This window comes from Hemiscyllium ocellatum, chromosome 5 (genome assembly GCF_020745735.1).
Source record: "Hemiscyllium ocellatum isolate sHemOce1 chromosome 5, sHemOce1.pat.X.cur, whole genome shotgun sequence".
NCBI classification, from domain to species: Eukaryota; Metazoa; Chordata; class Chondrichthyes; order Orectolobiformes; family Hemiscylliidae; genus Hemiscyllium; species Hemiscyllium ocellatum.
Genome location: NC_083405.1, coordinates 113,766,474 through 113,791,956, shown reverse-complemented (window position 1 = coordinate 113,791,956; position 25,483 = coordinate 113,766,474). Strand labels below are relative to the sequence as shown.

General features: G+C 41.1%; 1 protein-coding gene across 3 annotated transcripts in view; it reads left to right on the top strand.

Annotated features, from left to right (window-relative positions):
- The window catches only part of zmynd11 (zinc finger, MYND-type containing 11), a 183,855-nt gene extending 164,044 nt beyond the window's left edge, over window positions 1-19,811 (top strand). For all 3 annotated transcript variants that reach the window (XM_060825116.1, XM_060825115.1, XM_060825117.1), the window contains one exon: window positions 18,294-19,811. In XM_060825116.1, the coding sequence (XP_060681099.1) occupies window positions 18,294-18,416 (123 nt within the window). In that variant the 3' untranslated portion in view covers window positions 18,417-19,811. The remainder of the gene's footprint in view (window positions 1-18,293) is intronic.
- The last annotated feature ends 5,672 nt before the right edge of the window (window positions 19,812-25,483 follow it).

Sequence of the window (25,483 nt, the reverse complement as noted above, 5' to 3'; positions counted from 1 at the left end):
TCTTTGCTTCTAAAGCAGCACCGGGTCCTTAATTAGGATGTTTCATAGCATTTTGTTTTAATGTTAATTGAAACATTGCTTGGATCTGGTCTCCATGGGAATTGAAATTATACATGAACCAACCCAAATCGCTGAAGGACGTAAAGAGCATTCAAATTTTTTTCAATAAAAGAATGACAAGTAAGATTAGGGCCGATCAAGGATAATAGTGGGAAGTTGTGTGTGGAGTCAGAGGAGATAGGGGAAGCACTTAATGAATATTTTTCAACAGTGTTCACTCTAGAAAACGACAATGTTTTGAGGAGATTACAATGATACAGGTTACTAGACTAGATGTGATTGAGATTCACAGGGAAGAGGTATTAGAAATCCTGCAGAGTGTGAAAATAGGTAAGTCCCCTGGGCCGGATGGGATTTATCCTAGGATCCTCTGGGAAGCCTGGGAGGAGATTGCCGAGCCTTTGGCATTAATCTTTAAATTGTCATTGTTTACAGGAATAGTGCCAGAAGACTAGAGGATAGCAAATGTGGTTCCCCTGTTCAGGAAGGGGAGTAGAGACAATCTTGGTAATTATAGACCAGCGAGCCTTACTTCAGTTGTTGGTAAAGTGTTGGAAAAGGTTATAATAGAGAGGATTTATGATCATCTAGAAAAGAATAATTTGATTAGGGATAGTCAGCACAGTTTTATGAAGGGTAGGTCGTGCCTCACCAACCTTATTGAGTTCTTTGAGAAGGTGACCAAACAGGTAGATGAGAGTAAACAGGTTGACGTGGTGTATATGGATTTCAGCAAGGCATTCGATAAGGTTCCCCACAGTAGGCTATTGTACAAACTGAGGAGGAATGGGATTGTGGGAGATATAGCAGTTTGGATCAGTAATTGGCTTGCTGAAAGAAGACAGAGGGGGGTGGTTGATGGGAAATGTTCATCCTGGAGTCCAGTTACCAGTGGTGTACCGCAAGGGTCGGTGTTGGGTCCACTGCTGTTTGTCATTTGTATAAAGGATGAGGGCGTAGATGGGTGGGTTAGTAAATTAGCAGATGACACTAAGGTCGTTGGAGATGTGGATAGTGACGAAGGATGTTGTAGGTTACAGAGAGACATGAGCTGCAGAGCTGGGCTGAGGTGGCAAATGGAGTTTAATGCAAACAAGTGTGAGGTGATTCACTTTAGTCGGTGTAACCAGAATGCAAAGTACTGGGCTAATGGTAAGATTCTTGGTAGTGTAGATGAGCAGAGAGATCTCGGTGTCCAGGTACACAGATTCTTTAAAGTTGTCACCCAGGTTGACAGGGTTGTTAAGAAGGCATAGTGTTTTAGCTTTTATTAATAGAGGGATTGAGTTCTGCAATCATGTACAGCTGTACAAAACTCTGGTGTGGCCGCACTTGGAGTATTGTAGACAGTTCTGGAAGTTTTGGAAAGAGTGCAGAGGAGATTTACTAGGATGTTGCCTGGTATGGAGGGAAGGTCTTACGAGGAAAGGCTGAGGGACTTGAGGCTGTTTTCGTTAGAGAGAAGTGGTTGAGAGGTGACTTAATAGAGACATATAAGATAATCAGAGGGTTAGATAGGGTGCACAGGAAGAGCCTTTTTCCAAGTATGGTGACGGCGAGCATGAGGGGGCATATCTTTAAATTGAGGGGTAATAGATATAGGACAGATGTCAGAGGTAGTTTCTTTACTCAAGAGTAGTCAGGGCATGGAATGCTTTGCCTGCAACGGTAGTAGATTCGCCAACTTTAAGTATATTTAAGTCATCATTGGACAGGCATATGGACGTACATGGTGGGATGGGCTTCAGATTGGCATGACGGGTCGGCGCAACATCGAGGGCCGAAGGGCCTGTACTGCGCTGTAATGTTAATGTTCTATGTTCAAATTTGAGTTAGCAATGATATCCACCTGAATAGAATGTTTATATAGAGCTGACTTACAAATCTTTGGACAAGAGTCTGATAAGTCTAATTGCAGATGATCCGTGATAGTTTTGTGGAATTAGACTATATTCATTCCATTGTGGGATCTGTGTGTTGCTGGCTGGACAAACATTTGTCCATCCTTAATTATCCAGAGGGTAATTAAAAGTCAATCACATTCTAAGGGTCTGGATGCAGATTTGCTTTACTTTAACACTAGGTGATTTTTTTTACAACAATGGATAATGGTTACACGGTCACCATTAAGCTAGCATTTTGTTCCACATTTTTATTGAATTCACATTTTTACTTCTACCATGGTGGGATTTGAACACGTCTCCAGAAAATTATCCTGCACTTCTCAATTGTTAGCCCAGTAACATTGCCACTTTACCACAACCTCTTCCAAATCTTGTAATGGAGGAAACTAATAGAACCCTTTAGATCCTATCATATTGTAGAAGGTAGAATGATGATTCTGGGTAACTTTTTTTTTGCTTTTCAAAGTTGTATTCCTCGTGCTTACTAATGAAATGTAAAGCAATCCCAATCTTGCCTTTCAAAATGTGTTTAGACAGTCTGGGGACGGTTATTAATTGCATGGAGCCTCTTTGTGTTCTGATGGTCATGGCAGTTTCTAAGAATCTCTCGACTACTTCTACTGGTTGAAGATTTTAGAACTGGAGGCATAGTCTAAAAATTACAAGATTCAGGAAAGCTATCAAAAAAGCAGTTCTACACACAAAATATGGTTGAGATTTGGAATATACTTCCACAAATGGCAGTTGAAGCTAGATCAGTTGTTAATCTTAAATCTGAGATAAATACATTTTTTTGTTTAGCGTACTTATCAAGGGATATGGGCCAAAGGTAGTTATTATAGAGTTAGGTCACAGATCAACTATGATCTCATTCGATGGTAGAACAGGCCTGAGGGACCGAATAGCCTGCTGCTGTTTCTAAATTAGAATTGAGAATAGAAGAATATTGTTGATGCTGTTCTGCCAGAAGATGTACATGAAAGGATTTTAATTTTTAAATGCTTTTGACTCCAATTATATGCAATAACATTTATTCATAACATGATCCCAAGAAAAGGACTTTTCTTCTCAGCATCCCTTTGAAAGTAATGCAAATGATTTTGCAAAGCAAAGGATCATCTGAAGGACATCTCTTTATTTTGTGAAATTGACTTGGAACTCAAATCTAACTATATGCCAATCCTTAAGATTTAACTCTGATATATATTAAATCTGTGATGAGCACTCCCCTCCTCTTTCTAAACTTTTTGCATTTCCACTATTTTCATTATAGTTTCCATTAGTTAGCTTCAGTTAAACCAGTGTCTAGCACTGCCAATCAAATAATATATGGTTGCAAATGTGTTGCTGGTCAAAGCACAGCAGGTTAGGCAGCATCTCAGGAATAGAGAATTCGACGTTTCGAGCATAAGCCCTTCATCAGGAATAAGAGAGAGAGAGCCAAGCAGGCTGAGATAAAAGGTAGGGAGGAGGGACTAGGGGGAGGGGCGATGGAGGTGGGATAGGTGGAAGGAGGTCAAGGTGAGGGTGATAGGCCGGAGTGGGGTGGGGGCGGAGAGGTCAGGAAGAGGATTGCAGGTTAGGAGGGCGGTGCTGAGTTGAGGGAACCGACTGAGACAAGGTGGGGGGAGGGGAAATGAGGAAGCTGGAGAAATCTGAATTCATACCTTGTGGTTGGAGGGTTCCCAGGCGGAAGATGAGGCGCTCCTCCTCCAGCCGTCGTGTAGTTGTGTTCTGCCGGTGGAGGAGTCCAAGGACCTGCATGTCCTCGGTGGAGTGGGAGGGGGAGTTAAAGTGTTGAGCCACGGGGTGATTGGGTTGGTTGGTTCGGGCGGCCCAGAGGTGTTCTCTGAAGCGTTCCGCAAGTAAGCGGCCTGTCTCACCAATATAGAGGAGGCCACATCGGGTGCAGCGGATGCAATAGATGATGTGTGTGGAGGTACAGGTGAACTTGTGGCGGATATGGAAGGATCCCTTGGGGCCTTGGAGGGAAGTGAGTGTGGAGGTGTGGGCGCAAGTTTTACATTTCCTGCGGTTGCAGGGGAAGGTGCCGGGGGTGGAGGTTGGGTTGGTGGGGGGTGTGGATCTGACAAGGGAGTCACGAAGGGAGTCACCCCGTGGCTCAACACTTTCCAACCAACCCAATCACCCCGTGGCTCAACACTTTCCAACCAACCCAATCACCCCGTGGCTCAACACTTTAACTCCCCCTCCCACTCCACCGAGGACATGCAGGTCCTTGGACTCCTCCACCGGCAGAACACAACTACACGACGGCTGGAGGAGGAGCGCCTCATCTTCCGCCTGGGAACCCTCCAACCACAAGGTATGAATTCAGATTTCTCCAGCTTCCTCATTTCCCCTCCCCCCACCTTGTCTCAGTCGGTTCCCTCAACTCAGCACCGCCCTCCTAACCTGCAATCCTCTTCCTGACCTCTCCGCCCCCACCCCACTCCGGCCTATCACCCTCACCTTGACCTCCTTCCACCTATCCCACCTCCATCGCCCCTCCCCCTAGTCCCTCCTCCCTACCTTTTATCTCAGCCTGCTTGGCTCTCTCTCTCTTATTCCTGATGAAGGGCTTATGCTCGAAACGTCGAATTCTCTATTCCTGAGATGCTGCCTAACCTGCTGTGCTTTGACCAGCAACACATTTGCAGCTGTGATCTCCAGCATCTGCAGACCTCATTTTTTACTCGAAAATAATATATGGTGACTAACAATCCAGTAAAAGTGACTTTAAATTATTTTCATTTATTTCCCAAGAGTCAGACTTAAAATATCATTTGCTAAACATACCATTTTATATTAACCAGTTTTTTTTGACAATGATTTCCAACTTTATTGAAATTAAGAACAACAAAATAGTCGAATATATTTTGCATTTGTCATTAGCCAGGTTGTGGTAACCTTCAGATATCACACGATATGAATTGAATTGGCTGAAGCTGGCATCCATGATGCCGAGGGCCTCCCGAGGAGGTTAGCACTCTCAGCATTTTTGCCTGAAGATTATTGTGAATGTTTCAGCATTGTCTTTTGCACTATGTGCTGAGCTTCCCATCATTGATGGTAGGGATGATTGTGGTACCACCTCCTCCAGTGATTTGTTTACTTGCTTATCACCATTATGACAGGATGCGGCAGAGCTCGAACCTGATCTGTTGGTTAGAAACCCTCAACTTATTCTACCTCATCTTGCTTTTGCAGTTTGGCACGCAGCCCTGTTTTGTAGCTTCTCAAGTTGACACCTCATTTTTAGGTAAAATTGGGTGCTGCTGCTGGTATGCCTTCCTGCACTCTCCTTTGCACAATGGTTACTCTTCTAGTTTGATAGTAATGGGTGAGTGGGGAATATACTCACCATGAGGTTGCAAACTGTGAGGGTGTACCATTCAGCTGCTGCTGATGGCTCATCTCGCTTCACGGATGGCTATTTAAGTTACTCAGTCTGTTCGAAGTCTGTCCCATTTAGCATGATGATAGCACCACATAATACAATGCAGAGCTCTCCATGTGAAAGACAGGGCTTGTTCCTCACAAGAACGGTGTAGTGGTCACTCTTACCAATATCATTGTGGGCAGATGCATTTGAGTTAGGCAGTTTAGTGAGGATTGGCTGGAGGTACTGGATACTGCAAAGTTTTTGTGCCCAAAAAGCATTTTATTAATAATAATAAAGTTTTGTGCTTCGTAACTTACACATCCTTGCCAAGCTCTTCAGTGCAACTCCAACATTGATATCTACCCAACAATGTGGTAAATTTCCCTGGTATGTCCTGTACACAAAAAAGGATGAATTCAACATGGCCAATTTGATCGCTAGTGAAGTGATAGATGGCGTCATCAACAGTGTTATTAAACAGCAGCCAGTCAGCAATAACCTGCTCGGTGACACCCAGTTTGGGATCCCCAAGGGCCACTCAGCTCCTGACCTCATTACAACCTCTGTCCAAACATGCACAAAGGAGCTGACTTCCAGAGGTGAGGTGAGCGTGACTGCATTCGAAGTGAGCCCTAGCACAACTGAAATCAAGGGTGAATACTGTGCTTTTTGGAGTCATGCTTTTCACAAAGAAAGCTGATTGTGTATGTTGGTCAGTCACCTCAGCAAATGGCAAGTAACGTTTGCACCAGGCAAAAGCCAGGCAGTGATCATCTTCACTAAGAGACTATCTAACCACCAGCCTGTGACATTCACTGACATGCCATTTTGGAATCCCCCACTATCAGCATCCTGAGCAATAAATTAACCTGGACTAGCCATGCAATTGCAGTGGCTACAAGTTCAGTATGGGGAAGGTTAGTGGGGTGGGGTGTGTAACATAAATGAAATCATTTCATACTCCATTTCAAATTACTTTTAAAGAGAAATATTGTGATTGTTTTGCAGATTAAAAGCCTGAGCTTTCTTCTGTAGTTCTTGCAGATCTATTAATTTGAAGAAGGACAATCACTCTATAAGACTCAGAGTAGAGTTGTTTATAGAAGTATTTTTTGACTAAAGTACAATCAGAAATTAATATAAAGCAAGGGGGCCCTCTTGTGGTACAGTAGTAGTGTCCTTACCTATTGACCAAGAAACCCAGGTTCAAGTCCCATTTCTAAAGAGGTTGATTAGGAAAATAGGTCAATCTTTTCTTTGGAAAATAATTTATTTATACCAGTTTTGTTGTGTCATTAAAGAGTAAGATGCTTTTTTTGTGAAATCCATCTTGCTCTTTGATCCCTACTCAATATGTTTGTATTTCAAAAGGTTATCAATATGTGCATTCCTTTTGATATTCCAAATCTGCACTAATCAGTAAGAAAGAACCTGACTCATGACTAATTTATGAGACTTTTAGTTCACATGAGAATGATGGGTGGGTAGAGTTACTAAGAGTGCTATTGAGTGATACTTTTTTCAAATTTGTTCTTGGGGTGTGTGTGTTATTGACTAGGACAGTATTTATTGCCCATCAATAACTCTAAGAAGGTGGAAGTGAGCTGCCTTTTTGCACACTGAAATCCTTGGCATATAGGTCCACTCATAGTGCTGTTAGGAAGATAGTCTCAGGACTTTGCCCAGCAACACTGAAGAAACAATAATATAGTTCCAAGTCAACAGAGGAGTGTGGCTTGAAAGGAAGTTTGTGTTCAGTAGTGTTCCCATTCATTTATTGCCCTTGTTCTTGTAGGGTTAGAGGTCACTGATGTTCTATCAGAACTTCCTGGCTTCAGACTCTTAGAGCTTTGTTCTGGGCATGAGCTGAATTGATCAGACAAGAGTGACACTTGGCAGCAAGACAGCACACAACCAAATGTGGCACCAAGGAGTTGGAGCAAATCTGGGACATCTCTCTCTAAAGGTTGAATGTATACCCGAGAAAAGCGACAGTGCTTTTGATTGCTAGACATCAAAATCCCAACCTGAGGGTATTGGAGCAGGTATATCCTGAGCCAGGATTTAAAACCCAACTTTCATCAACTGCAGCAAAATGAATGTAGTTTGAGATTTTGATTTGTTAGAGATGAGGATGTTGATATGATCAGAGATACTCATGAAGTTGTCAGATTTTGTAAAAGCCCAACTTTTTTACTGCTGTCCTTTCAGGTAAGAAAGCCTTCCAACATTGTTTTGCGACTCAAGTCACAGATTGTCCAATGTGTTTGATTGCAAACTGCCTCTGAATAGCCTTCACTAACCAATGCAGTTGTGCACCATCACCTTCTCTGCCAACCACAGATAGTCTTGCCAGTAATGACCTCATCTTCGAGAATGAATAATATATTTAAAAGGCAGTCCTTGTCTACATGAGAAAGACCTGAGAAGCACTCAAGCATGTGCTGAGCAATAGCAAGTAACATTCAAATTGCGCAAAAGCCACACTGTGATCATCCCCAATAAGACTGAGTCAATCCACCTCTCCTTAATATCATTATCACCAAGTATCCGACTAGGAACATCCAATGATTCAACATTGATCAAAGGTTCCATTTTCTCTGCTACATAAATACCTTGGCTGTTGGGCAAAGCTAGAAACTGCACTTTCTCATAAGTGGTTATCTCGTCACCCCTCAAAATCTTTCTATTGCCTATGAGGCACAAGGCATGGGTGTGCTGGAATACTATTTTAAATTGACCTGTTCACAGATGCTATGACACACCTCTGAAGGAGGTGGGACTTCAAACGGGCCTCTTGGTCCAGAGGTCAGGATAGTACCACTGCACCACACAACACCTTGGATGCGTTAGAATGCTAATTCCCTCGTTGAGCGCAGCTGCACCAATATTCAGAAACTTGGCACCAATTCATACATTCTGCTTAATTGGCACCTCATCCAGTATGTTAAATATTTACGCTACCACTACCAACATGCCTTGGCTATAGTCTCCACGATATACTGGAACACTTGAGCAAATTTCAAAGGCCTCTTTTGCAGTATCTTCCAAACCCGTGGGCTCTGGCACTGGGAAAAACAGGTGCTTGTGAAAACCAGCATGTCCAAGTTTCCTTCCAAGATCCAAATCATCCTGATTTTGGCCATTTTGCACTGTTTCTACATTGTCATTGGGTAAAATCCTATGAATCCCTCCATACCTAACAGCTGTGTTTAGAGTGTCTTTGTTGAATGATCAGTACTTGTGCCAAATGCTTCTTATTTTGATAATTTTTCTTATTAATTTATTATTTGCAAACATGGGTCTTGAAGCAGAATATGGATGTTAGGTTTTCATGGAACTGAAAAATAAGAACTAAAAGTCAAATCAGAACTGGGGTTCTGGACTGGAAACTATAACCCTTTTTTTCTCTCTGCAGATGCTTCAGTTTCTCGAGCACTTCTTGATTTTGTTTGGATCTCCAGCATCTGCAGTTCTTTGTTTATTTTAATCTCTGCAAAGTTATTGGATGTGTAAACTTCAAATATTGAGTAGCCAGCATCAAACTCAAAATCTGTTCTTCCATTAATATTTCTGCTTGACCAAATTCAACTTTCAAGGAAAATAACTGATCCAAACTGGAATGGATGGATGATTTTATTGTCATGTGTATTTTACAGTGCGAAGTACAATAAGATACAGTGGCAAGCTTTCAATAGTTGCCACGATACAGCCATTTTGATAGTTTAAGAATAAGACAAAACTGGAAAGTAATGGATTAAAGGGAAGTCCATTTGCATTCGATTTTTGAACCATTCAGAATTGCCACCACCTCCCTGCTGTCTATGCTAGACCCAAATAACATTGATGACACCTGAGGATCGGCAAATTCTTTCGCTGCTGGGCTGATTCACCTCCACCACCACCTCCCTACCACCTGTGTTCGACTAACATTGGAGTCACATCTCTCAGGCAGCCCACCTTATTGATGTCACCGTGATGTCATTCTACTCCTGCCAGCGCCTGACCCAAACAGCGATAGTCGCCAATCCTCAGGTCCAAGCTTTCCACAGCCCCCCCCACCCCACCCCATCCCACCGAATTAAATCGCCACCACCAATGCTATCTGAACTCTTCACAATAAGTAAGTAAAAGAGAAAAACAAGAAAAAAAAGTAGGCAGAGCGGAAGAGCCCCGAGCTCAGAAGCCCTACTCCAACACCATCTTAAGCAAAACTTTGACCTGTAATAAAACTGTACTCACATATTCCTGAAGAAGGGCTTTTGCTGCTCCTTGGATGTTGCCTGACCTGCTGTGCTTTTCCAGCACCACTCTGATCTAGCTGGCATTAAAAGCTCATTTTAATGGCTTTATCGTAATTCAGTGCTTCTGAGACTGGTGCAGAATTCAGTACAGACTTCAAGCTGCAAAAAACACTGTGACGTTCCTCTGTCATTTCAAATTTCTTGCTTTTCTTTAACAAACCTGTTAAAGGAGAGAAATGTGGAACAAATGTCTGACAGAATCTGCTCTTGCCTAAATGCTGCAAATGCTTATCTGTCTCTCCAAGTAAGCTTTGCTCTAGCAAATTTTGGCCAAATTTATATCACAATTAGTTCTTTCAAAACAATCAAAAAATTTGTGCAATTGCTGGAAAATGTTTGCCTGAACATGACCAAACCATCAATATATACAATACAGAGTCCTTCAATGACTTAGTTGGTTAATCATTCACAGGTTGCACTTTCCATTTCAAGCAACATAGCTTCGTGTTGATCAAGTCCATCTGGGTTGACAAAAGCTGATACCTCTTTGACCATCTTGGTGACTACAACTTGCCAATATCCATATAATAAACCAATTTTTGTAATGAGTGTTTGACCAATCCTCTCAGCATATTCCCATCCATATTCATGATGAAAAAATGGTGGTGAACTGTTTTTATTGAAATGCTGTAGTCCTTGGGGTTTAAGAACATCCACAATGCTATTGAGAAAGATGTTTAAGGATTTTTAGCAAGTAGCAGTGAAAGGCAATGATGTAATTCTGAGTCAGGATGGCTATTGACTTGAAAGAAAGGTTGTAGGTTTTGAAAGTGCTTTGGTAAGTTCCTGCAAAGCATCTTTTTAGATCCACTTCTTGAGGTGAGCAGTACTCTTTCCAATTTCCTTACTGGCTGTGCAAATCTCTGAGAACTTAGAATGGCAGTGACTTGCAGAAACAGAAACCAATGTAGCAACCTATGTACCAACGTGTACGGCCAATTACTGAGAGTGGAACATCGGAGCATTGCGCGCACAGTTATGAGCTCTGTGCAGTTTGGTGGGAATGTTGGTGGTGAAAGAAGTCAGTGTTAAGGTAGTGGATGATGTCGAACTTCTTACAGAGGCACAGAGTGATACAGCTTGGAAACAGATCCATTGGCCCAACTTGTCCTCAGTGACCATGTACCTAAACTAAGCTTGTTCCACCCACTTGTGTTTGGCCCATATTCCACCTCTTTCCCTTCTCTTCCCCCCCCCCCCCCAAACTTTTAGTATTCATGTACTTACTCAACTTTCTTTTAAACATTATAACTGTACCTGCATCCACCCCTTCTTCTGGCAGTTCATACAAAAACTAACCATGCTGTGTAAAAAAAAAATTGCCCCAATGTTCTTTTTTAAATCATCTTCCTCTAATCTTAAAAATATGCTATTGAGAGTGTGGTGCTGGAAAAGCACAGCAGGTCAGGCAGTATCCGAGGAGCAGGAGAATCGACGTTTTGGGCATAAGCCCTTCATGATGAAGGGCTTTTGCCGGAAATGTCAATTCTCCTTATCGTCAGATGCTGCCTGACCTGCTGTGCTTTTCCAGCACCACACTCTCAAACTCTCAACTCTGACCTTCAGCATCTGCAGTCCTCACTTTTGTCCCCACCTTACAGAAAAGACCTTTGCTATTTACCTTATCTATGCCCCTTATGATTTTTATGAATTTCTATAAGGTCACCCCTCAACCTCCGATGCTCTAGTGAAAAAGTTCCAGATAGGATAATGAGGAAGGCTTTTGGTATATTTTCCTTTATTGGTCAGAGCATTGAGTGTAGGATGTTGGAGGTCATGTTGTGGTTGTACAGGATGTTTGGTTAGGCCACTTTGGAATGTTGTGTGCAATTCTGATCTACTGGAAGGATGTTGTGATACTTGAAAGGATTCAGAAATGATTCACAAGGATGTAGCCATCCTTGGAGGGTTTGAGCTATAGGGAGAGGCTGAATAGGCTGGGGCTGTTTTCCCTGTAGCATCGGAGGCTGAGGGTGGCCTTATAAAGTTTGTAAAATCATGAGGGGCATGGCTAGGATAAAATAAATAAGATATTTTCCCTAGGGTGGGGGAGTCCGGAGCTGGAGGGCATAGGTTTAGAGTGAGAGGGGAAAGATTTAAAAGGGGCCTAAAGTGGCAACTTTTACACAGAGGGTGGTGCATGTATGAAATGAGCTGCCAGAGGAGATGATGGAGCTGGTACAATTACAACATTTAAAACTCATCTGGATGGGTATATGAATAGAAAGGGTTTAGAGAAATATGGGCCAAGTGCTGGCAAATGGGATTAGATTAGTTCAGAATATCTGGTAGGCATAGACAAGTTGGACCAAAGGATCTGTTTTCGTGCTGTACACGTCTGTGACACAATCCAGACTCTTTTTATAACTCAACCCCTCCATTCCCAGTTAGATCCTGATAAATCTTTCTGAATTCTCCAGTTTAATATTATCCTTCCTGTAACGGCAAACAGAACAGCATGCAATACACCAGAAGAGGCCTCACCACCATCTTGTACTATCTCAACATGACGTTCTAAGGTCTGAACAATTAAGGCATGCATGCTAAATGACACCTTAACCACCCTGTTTACCTATGGTGCAAATTTCAAACAATTATGTACCTGAACCCCTCTGTCTCTCTACACTACTCAGGGCCCTACCATTCATTGTATAGGCCCTGTCCTAGTTTGTTTTACCAAAATGCAATACCTTGTATTTACTAAATAAAACTGTCTCCTCTCCTCAGCCCATTGACCAAATTGATCAAGATCTCTGTAATCTTAGATATTCTTTTTCACTGTCCACTATACCGCCAATTTTGGTGTCATCCACAAAGTTACTAATCAATCCTCCTATGTTATCATCCAAATCATTCATATAAATGACAAACAAAATTGAACCCAGTACCAGTCTTCACCAACATACTCCGTCCTCTCCCGTAAAGCCAATTTTGTATCCAATTAGCAAGTTCACCCAGAATCCCATGTGATATAACTTTACTAATTAGTCTACTATGGGGACCCTTATCAAAGGGTTTACTAAAGTCCAGTTAAACAACTTGTATCTTGTAGATCATGGGTAGGCTTTGCACAGTCAAGGGGTGAATTCCTCACTGCAGGATTCCTAGCTTCTGACCAGGTCTTCAAGCCACAGTATTTATATGACTGATCCAGTTGAGTATTTGGTGAGTGGTGAGTCCTCCAGATGTTGGTGGGTGATTCAGTGACACTAATGCATTTGAATGTTGAGGGACACTGATTAGATTCTGTCATTGGAGATGGTCATTTCCTGACACTGGTATTTGAATGTTACTGTGTTGTTAGCAAAATTCTGTTCACCGTTATGAACTATCTGGTTCCAATGCCAAGACCTTCTAAAATGAACTTGTTCTTTTCCCTCACTTTAGCTACCTTTACTGGGTTTTATAGTCTCTGAGCTTTGAATGTAGCACAATACAGCACATAAACAAACCCTTCAGTCCATCACGTCTATGCTGACCATGATGTCATTGTAAACTAATTCATTTGTCTGCTAATAGCCATATCCCTTTGTTTGCTGTATGTTCAATTGTCTGGTTAAATACCTGTTAAATGTTGCTATTATATCTGCTTATAATCTACCTCCCCTGGCAGTGTCTTGCGCATCTCCTTTACACTTTCCCACTCTCACCTTAAACCTATTCCCCTTAGTGTTTGACATTTCCACTCTGGGGGTGGGTGGGGTAAAAAGACTCACTACCCTCCATATCCATGCTGTTCATAATTTTGTATGCTTCTATCTTCACTGCCTCCGACCCTCTCACGAAAACATTCCCAAGTTTATCCAACCTCTCCTTATATCCAATGCACTTCAATTCAGGCAACATCCTGGTAAACCTCTTCTGCACCCTCTTCAAAGCCTCTACATTCTTCCTCTAGTGTGAGGATTAGAACTGCACACAGTACTTCAAATATGGCCTAAGTAATGTTTTATACAGCTGCAACATGGCTTGCCAGATTTTATACTCACTGCCTTGACTGATGAGAGCATGCATGCCATAAACCGCCTTTACCAACTTCTCCATTTGTGTTGCCACTTGTAGGGAACTATGGACTTGCACCCCAAGATCCTTCTCTATATAAATGCTCCTAAAGTTCCTACCATTTACTGTATACTTTCCTCTTGCATTTGACCTTCCAAAATGCATCACCTCACACTTGTCCAGATCAAACTCCGTCTGCCATTTCTCTGCCCAACCTTTCAAATGAGCTACATCCTGCTTTATCCTATGACAACCTTCCTCACTATCTATAACTCTTCCAATTTTTGTGTTGTCTACAGACTTACTAACTAGACCACCTAAATTTTCATCCACATCATTACACATAAATAAGAGATCCCAGCACTGATCCTTGCAGAACACCACTGGTCACAGACCTCTGGTCAGAAAAACACCCTTTCACAATTACCCGCTGTCTTCTAAGACTGAGCCAGTTTTGCATCCACTTTGTCAGATGCTTTAGTAAAGTTCATATAGACAACATCTACTGACCACTCCCGTGCAGTCATGCTGACTATCCCTAATAAGTCCATTATGTTCCAAAGGTGAGTAAATCCTGTCTATAAGAATCTTCTCCAATAATTGCCCTATCACTGATGAGAGGCTCACTGGCCCATAATTTCCTGGATTAGACATGTTGCCCTTCTTGAACAAAAGGACAACATTGGCTATTCTTCAGTTTTCCAGAACCTTGCCTGAGGCTAAATATCTCTGTGAACACCCCAGCAATCTCCTACATTGACTCCATCAATATGTTGGGATAGATTCTATCAGGCCCTGGCCCCAGGCCCTCGATCTTAATGTTTTTCAAGACACCTAACATGACCTCTTAATCTTGACATGTCCTAGATCATTAAGCAAAAGTGGATCCTGCAGATGCTGGAGATTAAAGTCAAGATTAGAGTGGTGCTGGAAAAGTACAGCAGGTCAGGTAGCATCCGAGGAGCAGGAAAATAGATGTTTCGGGCAAAAGCCCTTCATCAATTCATGGGCGGCACAGTAGCACAGTGGTTAGCACTGCTGCCTCACAGCGCCAGAGACCCAGGTTCAATTCCCACCTCAGGTGACTGACTGTGTGGAGTTTGCACATTCTCCCTGTGTCTGCATGGGTTTCCTCCGGGTGCTCCCACAGTCCAAAAATGTGCAGGTTAGGTGAATTGGCCATGCTAAATTGCCCGTAGTGTTAGGTGAAGGGGTAAATATAGGGGAATGGGTCTGGGTGGGTTGCGCTTCGGCGGGTCGGTATGGACTTGTTGGATCGAAGGGCCTGTTTCCACACTGTAAGTAATCTAATCTAATCTAATCTAATCTAAAAGAATATTAACAGACCCCTCCCTACCATCATCTTACTATCATCTGTCTTACTCCTGGCAAATACTGATGTGCAGTTTATAAAGTTTATTTTAATCAATTCAAGGTGTTCTCTCGCATCATGGAGCAAGTATATCAACTCAAAAGGACTGAATTCTGTGATCTCATTATGAGCATCCCCAATGGCAAGCACTAAAAAGTGCATTCCTTTATTGCAAGCACTAGGACATTCTGGATAATAGGTCTAATCATGGTCTTCAAAGTTTGGCATATTTTCAGTGGTCCTTTGAGATCATGGATGATTTATCCAAGACAAGCTCCCATTTTATTATAATCTCAGCTGGTAATAACATTGGAGAGGTCACAATCCAGAGCGAAACCTCGCATGGTAGACCCTATGTTTTTTTAAATTAATTAATCAGCATATTCATGAGAGGCTGTCAATGTACGTTTAACAAAAGGAAAACACAAACTGTATTATGTTAGACAAGAATTATTAGGACAACCAGTTTACAATCATCGGGAAGAAATTTTCATCTTCTTTACCCCAGCATTTAATGCTGTTACAGACTCTCATACCTCAATGGAAAGTCCCTGCTATCTTCAGGAAAATCTTGCACAGCTGGCATTGCTGTCAGCAGATTCCTTTCAGCAAATTGATAGGCATTTATTATTTGCTTTTTGATATTTTCTCAGATAATCCATCTCAGATGTTATTACATGCCTTTGGAGTAAGTGGGATTTGACCCAAGTCTCCTGACCCAGAATTTTCACTGTACTCGGCCACTGCACCACAAGAACCTTATGCTATTTCCTTCAGTTAATGTCTGTCTTCAAGACCCTTAAAAGCTGCTAACACAACTCATTTCCGCTTACAGGAGTTTCGGAGGTTCGTGTTTTCAATGGCCATGTAGGATTCCTTCTTCTTTGACACCCCCACAGCCTTCTGCTTCTGATGATTTCTTCTTCTTAACCTGTAAAGGTCTCAGGATTTCTCCCTGACTGTTTAGAGACTGCTGATAATAGCAGCTCTGTAAGGGCCCTCTTCTGGTCCCTTCGCTCTGGTGGTCATTAAACTGAAGTTAGTGAACATCTTTGCAATTATTTCCTTGGGTGCCTTACTGGGCATTTCGCTGAAATCTCTCAAACTTTTCTAAATGCTGTTTTGAACTCGAAATTCAAAATGACTTTCTGACCTTAAACAAAGGCTAGATCTTCACAATACAAAATTAAAATTAATTTTTCCTCTACTTTTGAACCAAAGTTCTGCAATATGTTATGAATCTTCACAGTACATCACCTATAGCAACCTGTATGCGTTTTGTTTTTGCAAAGTAGTTGATTTTATTTGTAATGTTGTTTTGAAACAACTGAAAATGCATTTAAAGTTTGGTTTTAATTATACTTGGTCAACCTAGAGATGTGTGAAAGTGTTATAAAGGTGTCGTAGATTTCACTACTCTGCCTGCTTTATTGTGGCTGTACTTGTGGACAAATTAGATATCTGAATCCACAAGTATGAAGTATCACAATTAACTGATTCTACCAGAAGTGCATCACTATAACTTAATGCACAAATGTTGTTGAAAAATCATTTGATATTGATGTGGCTTAAGATATAAAAGTGCAGATGTTATGCTAAACCTTTGTGCACACCTAGTTAGGTGTCGGGGATTATTGTTGAAAATGTGTTGCTGGTTAAAGCACAGCAGGTTAGGCAGCATCCAAGGAACAGGAAATTCAACGTTTTGGGCTTAAGCCCGAAACGTCGAATTTCCTGTTCCTTGGATGCTGCCTAACCTGCTGTGCTTTAACCAGCAACACATTTTCAGCTGTGATCTCCAGCATCTGCAGACCTCATTTTTTTACTCTGGGATTATTGTGTCTAGCTCGGTGCATGAAAATCAATGAGGAATGTCAAGGTTTTGGAGGACAGAGACGAGATCTATGTGAAACAGGATGAGAGATGTTAGGTTGTTTTCCTTAGAGCACAGAAAGGCAAGGGGTAACATAACAGAAGTATTCAAAAAAGAGGAAGGATTTGACAGATCAAGTAAGAAACTGTTTCCACTGTCAGACAGGATAGCAATCAGAATTGAGATGAAGGGACCCGTTTTTTACATAGTAAGTTTTGATCTTGTTGCACTACCTGATAGGCTTCAATAATAACTTCCAGAAGAGAGGTGAATAACTGTGAAGGAGGGAATTATCAGGCACATGATCAGGGTTGTATGTGATCCTTCTGTGCTGTATCATTCTATGGGTTAAACCGTGGCAGTTTGAAGGATTGCTGCATTGTTGATACTATTATTCAACTGAGATGTTAAATTGAGGCTCTGCCTGACCATTCAGCTGGATGCAAAAATAGTCCCAAGGATCACATTGAAGTGGCTGATTTTTGTTGGGCACTGTATGTAGGTTTCTGAGTTTATGAAAAGAACAAGTCTGTGGCTGTATTTATTCGGCTCTGAAGCATTTGGGATATTAGGAGGATATTAAGGCTATTATATCAATGCAAATCTGTCTCCTTTAAAGACTTATGCTGCAGAAAATCGGTCATAGAACCAGCTGTTGACTCCTGTTCACAAAGTTAATCTAAAGAGAAGTGCTGAACCATTTTGAAAGGGAAGCATTTGGCCAAATATCGTTTGTCATTTTGAGTTTACTTAGGAGTAGAGCAAATGAGCCAAGCACAGAACTACGCTCAACAGTTTCTCTCACATACTTTTAGTTCAGCAATGACTCATTTATGGCTGTAATGAAGTTCAGGTTTTCAACTTTAGAAAATTGCTGACTCAGTTATGCTTTCATTTAAGCAGTGTTTGAAATGTATCAATATCTTCTTGATATCTTCAATGTATTTGCATATTAGTCATACAGCAGAGCCCTCTGGTGGTGGTAACTTATCTTGAAACATCTTTAAGATGTTATTTTTTTCATCATTGTAAACTCTTTAACTTTCACTGAACAAATTCAGATGTAAATTCTAGAATTCCTATTCTCATGTCTAGTAGCTTTCTAGTTCATGTCTAGTAGATAGTTATTCTGGAGCATCGTGATGTCATAGCCTACTGGAAGTTGAAAAGTTTGATATAAAATTAACTTTTCAAATTGAGCAAACTTTTAATTGTTATCAGAAACAAAATGGCCTGGAGTTGCAGTTTATATGTTTACAATTCAGCCATAATTTAACATGTGCTAGAAGAGAGGGTTTAGGTACTTCCTGTATGTTTACTTTCAACTGAAATTGTTGCCTGAAATTCTCAGGAATTGCATGTAATTTTGTTTTTTTTTTCCTCCTCTCTCTAGTGCTACAACTGTGAAGAAGAAGCAATGTACCACTGCTGCTGGAACACCTCTTACTGCTCCATCAAATGTCAGCAAGAGCACTGGCACGCTGAGCACAAACGAACCTGCCGTCGGAAAAGATGAAAGTTCTCTCCTCCACAACAGCCATACTAAGAAACAGAGATAGCTTCCTTCTCACAGACAGTGCTGGTTTTAGTTTGGAGCCACATTTCTGTGAATCTTGCTTCCCATTTGCACCAGCATTTTAATCTACAAAGCTTAGTTTCCTCTCTTGCCCCCTCCCCCAACCATCGCCCACCTACCAGTTAGCCGAACCAAGTCAGTCTGTGTTGATTTTAACCAGATACTTTTTTGTGTGTTTTTTAACTTCTTTTACATCAGTGGTCATGTGATCAATACTTCGGGACAGGGTTGACACAGCAGGTAATAAACCTGCTTTAAAAAAAATAACTGTTAATATTTCCCAACTCTGCTTTTTTATATTTTTCTTACGTATGCTACTTTTATTAATAAAAATGAATGTTGATCATGTATTAAAGCAGGGAAATGGGATTTCTAATGAGCTGGACCTTAGAGATGGAATGAACATTTAGTTCTGGTTTTGTAATTTGCACATTTCTTTTCTTCCTAACCCAAATGAGTCCACACGCATGTAAAATTGCCAAATACTACCTTTATGTACCAGTAGGTATGAACAGAAAAATTACAGTGAATTTTGCTTTCTGCACCAGTGTTCACTGAATATCTGTGCAGTTGTCTGTCTTGCAGTTGAATTGTATAAAATAAAATGAAGCACTTAGTTTTTTTTTCCAGCAGCTCTTAGGTTTTGGATTGTAATTAGCTATTGCTGCCTGTTTGCTTACAGTCCTTGTCACCTTAGACAGAATGATGTATCTGCATGTCAATCCATTTATAAAGGCATTGTGATTGTGATGGGTCTGTACCTTGCTGCGTGTCTGGTACAAAACACATACCAGTAACTGTTTCGTGGTATTGCAGAAAACGGAAAATAATTTAAATATAGAATCATTCCAAAGGCTGTTTAAATCTTTTACTCGTAGCTGCATGAAAGTAAGACACGTGTAACTTTGACTGTTCTGTTTTCATGTCTTGGTAACAGCATTGCACCTTCTTCAAATTATGCAGTATAAACACTCTGTTAAACATGACTGTGGCCTGATTTTGTTTTAAATTATCACTAAATTAACCTGCTTTGGATTGTTTTAGATGAAGCATTAAAATCAATTCATAGCTAAATACAGTTGCCATTTGTAACTCCATCACGTAAGGTTTAGCCACTCTGCACATTTACTCATTTTAGTGTGGCATCACATGGCAGTTAAATTAGGACATGGCAAATCCTGGGCTTTTTTGTAAGTTTTTCTTACTGGCAATATATTAAATCATCTGTGTTTACATTGGGCAATAAATGTATTTCAGAGATGTACTTTGAATGTTTAACTTTTGGTGTTTATTTATATATAAATATATAAAATAAAAATAATTGGCAAGGACTGATGCAATGTCGTCTCCCCATCTGGAGAGGTGGGGCTGTTTCGATTTATAACTGAACAACTTATTTAGATGTTGATCCATGTACTATTCACGCAAATTACTGTCAACCTTCTTGTCCACCGTTTGAAGGACTCTCCAAGTCTTTGTCATTTGTGTTTAAAAACTTTTATCAATTGGCTTTCGATTTCTGTGGCTGATTCTAAAGAATTCAAAATGTCATTTTCCATCTCAGTTGTGCTAGCCCACCCTGAAATGCTCCTCATATTTATTTTGCATTGCACTGCCCACCTCTTATTTTTGTTCTCGATCGAAGTGTGCAGAACGGACTTGTTTTAATTCAGTTTTTGCTTACCTTTATACCATTTATGCTTCTCCTTCCCTGTCGTCTTCAAATGCCCCACATCTGGCAGTTCTGACACTGGCTGTTATTGAACATGGGGATAATACTATGTCACTCACCATCATGGAGTGCAATCAGGCCATGTTACAGACGTGGAAATGAGCTGTCTTCATCAAGAGCACAAACATGAGCTGGAAGTGTCATCACAGGATTGAATCAAGCACTAAGATTGTGAACAGGTTGGCTGAATGCAGACTGTTATGCAGGAGAGGAATCGAGTCAGTGGTTAGGAGTGGAATATTTTTCAAAAACCTGTCATTCTGCTATTTGGATACATTTCCTTTGTGATTTGAGAGTCCAATCTGCATCCTACCATTTATGGATTCGGGTATATGTGGCAGTATAATGTATATTTGCAATGTGTCAAATACCAGCAGTGTAGAATTAACTAAATCACTATTATGCATCTTCAAAAATTGTTCTTGACCATGTAGAGTTGATAGCAAGATTGGGATAGAGATTTGGCTAACTAATAGAAGACTGGGTTGGAATGAAGGCATTTTCAGGATGGCAGCCTGTAACTGTGGGTGTGCCACAGAGAACTGTGCTGGGGCCACAATTATGGGCAATATATCTTAATGACTTGAATGACAAGCGTATGTACCATCACTGAGTTTGCTGATGAAACAAAATAGGTGGGAAAGTGAGTAATGAGGATGACATAAAGTACCTGCAGAGCAATAATCCACAGGTTAGGTGAGTGAGCAAAGACTTGACAAATGAAGTATAATCTGGACAAGTGAGGTTTTGCACTTTGGCAGGAAAAGCAGAAGAACAGAATATTATTTAAATGGAGGGAGATTTCAGAAAGCTGCATCATAGAGGGATTTGGAGTCTTTGTACGTGAATCTCAGGTTAAATGGCTAATGTGGAAGGAAAGTACAGTGTTGCTGTTTATTTCAAACGGAATAAAGTTTCAAAGTAGGGAGGTACTAATTGGTGTTTAGAAGAATGAGAGACTATCTTATTGAAACATAAAATTCTTTGGAAACTTGACAGGGTTAATGCAGAGAGGTTGTTTCCACTTATTAGAGTACAGAATCAAAGTTACAATCGCCAAGTAAAGGATCGTCCACTTAATACGGAGATGAGGACAACTTTCTTCCCTCAGATGGTAGTGAATCTGTGGAATTCTTTCCTGTAAACTGTCAAGCCTTGGTCCTTAGCTGTATTCAAGGCCAAGATATGAACCAAGGGTTTTAGGGAGAAGGCAGGAAAATAGTATGGGGAGTTACTTGACCAGCCTTGAACCAGGGTCACAGTAGGATTGAGTTGAGAAATGTCTTCACCCAGTGAGTGGTGTTTCGGTGGAGTTCTTTGCCACAGAAAGCAGTTGAGATCAAAACTTGGAATGTTTTCAAGAGGATCCCTTAGGGCTAAAGGGATCAAGGGTTTGGAAAGAAAGGAACGGGGATGAATGATTAGCCATGGAATGGTAGAGTACGCTCAAAACACCATTGGCTTACTTCTGCATTTAATGGTCTAATGGGAACAATAATCATTCCTTAAATCAAAGACAAATACTAAAATAAGGTCAGGAAGTGAATGAAAAGGTGAGAAGGGACAATCATGTAATGTTTATAATTAGGAGAAGTAGCTAAGTTGACTGAAATGAGGAGAAGTCTTAAACAAATCATGGAATCACAAAATGGTTACAGACCGGAAGGAGGCCATTTGGTGATTGCCCCAAGAACTAGGCCCACATGGAAACAACTACTTCTGTACTCTCAGCCAGTATATTTCAGATCCTAATGACTTACTAGGTCTTGTCTATCCCCTGGTTCTTTTAATCAATTCCCCACATCTTATCCTCTTCTTCTTGGCAGTTTGAACATTGTAAACAAATTCTCGTGGGTGATTTGGAACAATTTATCAAATCAAAACACAACCATTTTTCTGAGGAAAACAGCCCTTTTGCCAATGTATCCACAAAATTATTTCCATTAATTTGTTTATGGGCACCACTGGCTTCGCCAGCATATTTTACCCATCCCTAAAATCTGGCCAGATTGCTGCAGGTCTACAGGAGGTATACAGCATGGAAACAGACATTTCGATCCAACGCCTCTATGCTGACCTAGATATCCTGAATTAATCTAGTCCCGTTTGCCAGCATTTGGCCAATATCCCTCTAAACCCTTACTATTCATGTACCCATCCAGATGCCTTTTAAATGTTGTATTGTATCAGCTTCCATCACTTCCTCTGTCAGTCCATTCCATATATGCACCACCCTCTGCACGAAAAAGTTGCCCCTCAGATTCCTTTTAAATCTCTCTCCTATAACTTTAAACCTGTCCCCTCCAGATTTGGACTCCCCTACCCTGGGAAAAAGACTTTGACTATTCATTCTACCCACACCCCTCATGACTTTACAAATCTCTGTAAGACCACCCACCCCTCAGCCTCTGACGCTCCAGGGAAAATAGCCCCACCCAATTCAGCCTCTTTTTGAAGTGTCACATATAAGCTAGAGCAATTAAGGTTGGCAGGTGGTCTCCCGAAAGAACATTAGGTGGCACAGTGGTTAGCAGCACTAAGGACTCTGGTTTGATCCCAGCCTTGAGTGACCATATGGACTTTGCATATTTTCTCTGTATCTGCATGGGGTGCCGTGCCGTCTCTGGGCCCCGGTTTCCTCCCACAGTCCAGAGATGTACGGGTTAGGTGGATTGGCTATGGTTTTTTTTTAAAAAGTGGAGTTACAGTGATAAGTTGAGGTGGTGTGGGTTTGGGTCTAAGTGGGACGCTCTTCTGAGGGTTGGTGCAGACTTGATGGGCCAAATGGCCTCTTTCCACAGTCTAGGGATCCTATGATCCTGAGAAATAGTTTGTATTGACACCATTAACATTTTTTAAAATTCCAGACTTCTGTTGAAGTTAGATTTCATCCATTGATCTACATAATTGAAATACCTTACCCCTCGAACCGTTCTTGCACAGTTTATTCTGCCTTCGTTCCTTCTTAAAATATGGCGTCCAATAGTTGTAAAACCATCTCCATTTGAAGTTGAACCAGTGTTTCCAATAGGGTTTTCATCGTTTCCTTGAGTATATGCTCTTGGCCCCTCAGTGTACAGGATCCTTGGCTTCAGTGTTTTCTCTGACCTTTCCCAATTTGTGAATACCTCCAGATCCAGAGCACCAGCCCATTGACTGTCTGATTCAAGCAGACCCTTCCTTATCCACTGGCAAAGTGCCACTACTTCAGGGCCTTGGCAATGTCAGAACATTCCTGAACAGAGTTAAAAATCACACAACACCAGGTTATAGTCCAAAAGATTTAATGCACTGAATGCTAGTGTGCTTCCAATTCAACCCGTTGGACTGGCAGTGTGTGATTTTTAACTTTGTACACTCCAGTCCAACACCGGCATCTCCAAATCATACCTGAACAGATAATTGTATCCTTTATATGATCATTCTTTGTGTCCAAATGCATCATTTAATACTTGGCTGCATTAAATTTCAGCTGCTCTGTGCCAGTGCAGTTCACTAACTTCTTACCTTGACGATTCACTAGTCCCCTCACATTTCACAATATTTCCAAGATATTGGAAATTTTGGAATGGTGTCCTGCATTCCTGATGTCTATTTTGTATCACTCAGCCACCTTTATTCCATAGATATCAACTGTGTGGGCAAGTCTCAATATCTCAGACATACCTTCTATATAAATAATGAACCATACTCCTTTTACCAACTATTTATATGACAAAGGGGGAATCTAATGTTATCTAGCAGTCGCTCCTCAAACTTCTCTGCTGCTCTTTATCACTTCCTCTAGGAGCTTTCCCTTATAGATCATTCTCTATAACTTCAGGCACAACCCCAACTACCAATCTATTCAAAGATAAACATACTGTACTGTACATTACATTTTAGGGAAAGAGCATTGCACCCGTGTGTAGCAAAATATTATCGACCTATATAGAAAACAAGATCAGAGCTGATACCGTCAAGCAAAGTGAGAATGAGTCATGTTTCAACAGTTGGGGGCAGTAATGTTCTGGGCAGCAATTTTCAGGGTGATAAGCAAATGAGCTTCCAGCATTATCATCAAGTAATAGTATTTGCTGAATTATAAGGGATAAATTGGAAAAAAAAACATTGCTCGCCATTTTAGCAAACTGTTGAACAAGGAAGGTAGATGAAAAGAAGGTTTTTTTTAGAAAATTTGCTTTTAGGATGTGGGCATTGCTGGTTGTGAACTGGCCTTGGGAGAAGAGGTGCTGAGCCAGCTTCTGTACTGCTGCAGTCCACATGGTGAAGGTAATCCCAGGACTGTTGCTTGGCAGCAGTGAAGGTATTGTAATCCATGTCAGGATGGTGTAGCTTCGATGAAAATGTCCAGGCAGCGACGTCCCCATGAATCTGCTACCCTTATACCAGTTAGAAGGTTCTGTCGGAGGAGCCTGGTGAATGAGTGCAGCACATCTTTTAGATAGTAGACAGTACTGCCACTATGGATCAGTAGTGTAGGTGGTGCCAATCAAGTGGGCTGCTTTGTCCTGTATGGTGTTAAGCTTTTTGAATGTTGTTGGAACTGCACTCATCCAGACAAGAGGAGAGTATTCTATCACACACCTGACTTGTTCCTTACCAATGGTGGACAGGCTGAGGGGTGTTGGGAGTCTTTTTTTCCTTACCTCAAACACACACACACCATGGATGGTAAGAGTTAGGTTTTGTGTTAAATCTGTAGTCCTGTGATGTTGGTGTATGATTTGGGATGATAATCCTTGGACTATAATACAATATACACAAAGCTGATTCAAACTGCTCATTGGTGCTATGCCATTTTGGTCCAGATCTATGGAGTTGCTAAGCTAGAAGGGACAAGTCATTATAAAATCTCACAAAAAGATTGGCATAGCAGGAGACAATTGGAAGTATTGTCACTAAGAGAAGCATGATTTTTAAAGTTAAAAATTCTGTTACGATCGAGCCCTCCACAATCACCTGAAGGAGCGTCGCTCCGGAAGCTAGTGTGCTTCCAATTAAACCTGTTGGACTATAACCTGGTGTTGTGTAATTTTTAACTTTATACACTCCAGTCCAACACCGGCATCTCCAAATCATGATTTTTAAAGTTGCCAATCAGAAATGGTGAACAAATCCATGAACTGTTCATGCACTGAGAAAGCGAGTCAATGGCAGGGTGTTTGTGATCATGTCCAGCTATTCATGGCTGAATAAGGGAAAGTTTTTTTTTGTGATTCAATGCACAAGAAGAAAGTTCGAAGACAGAAGAGGAACTTCAGAAAGCAAAACA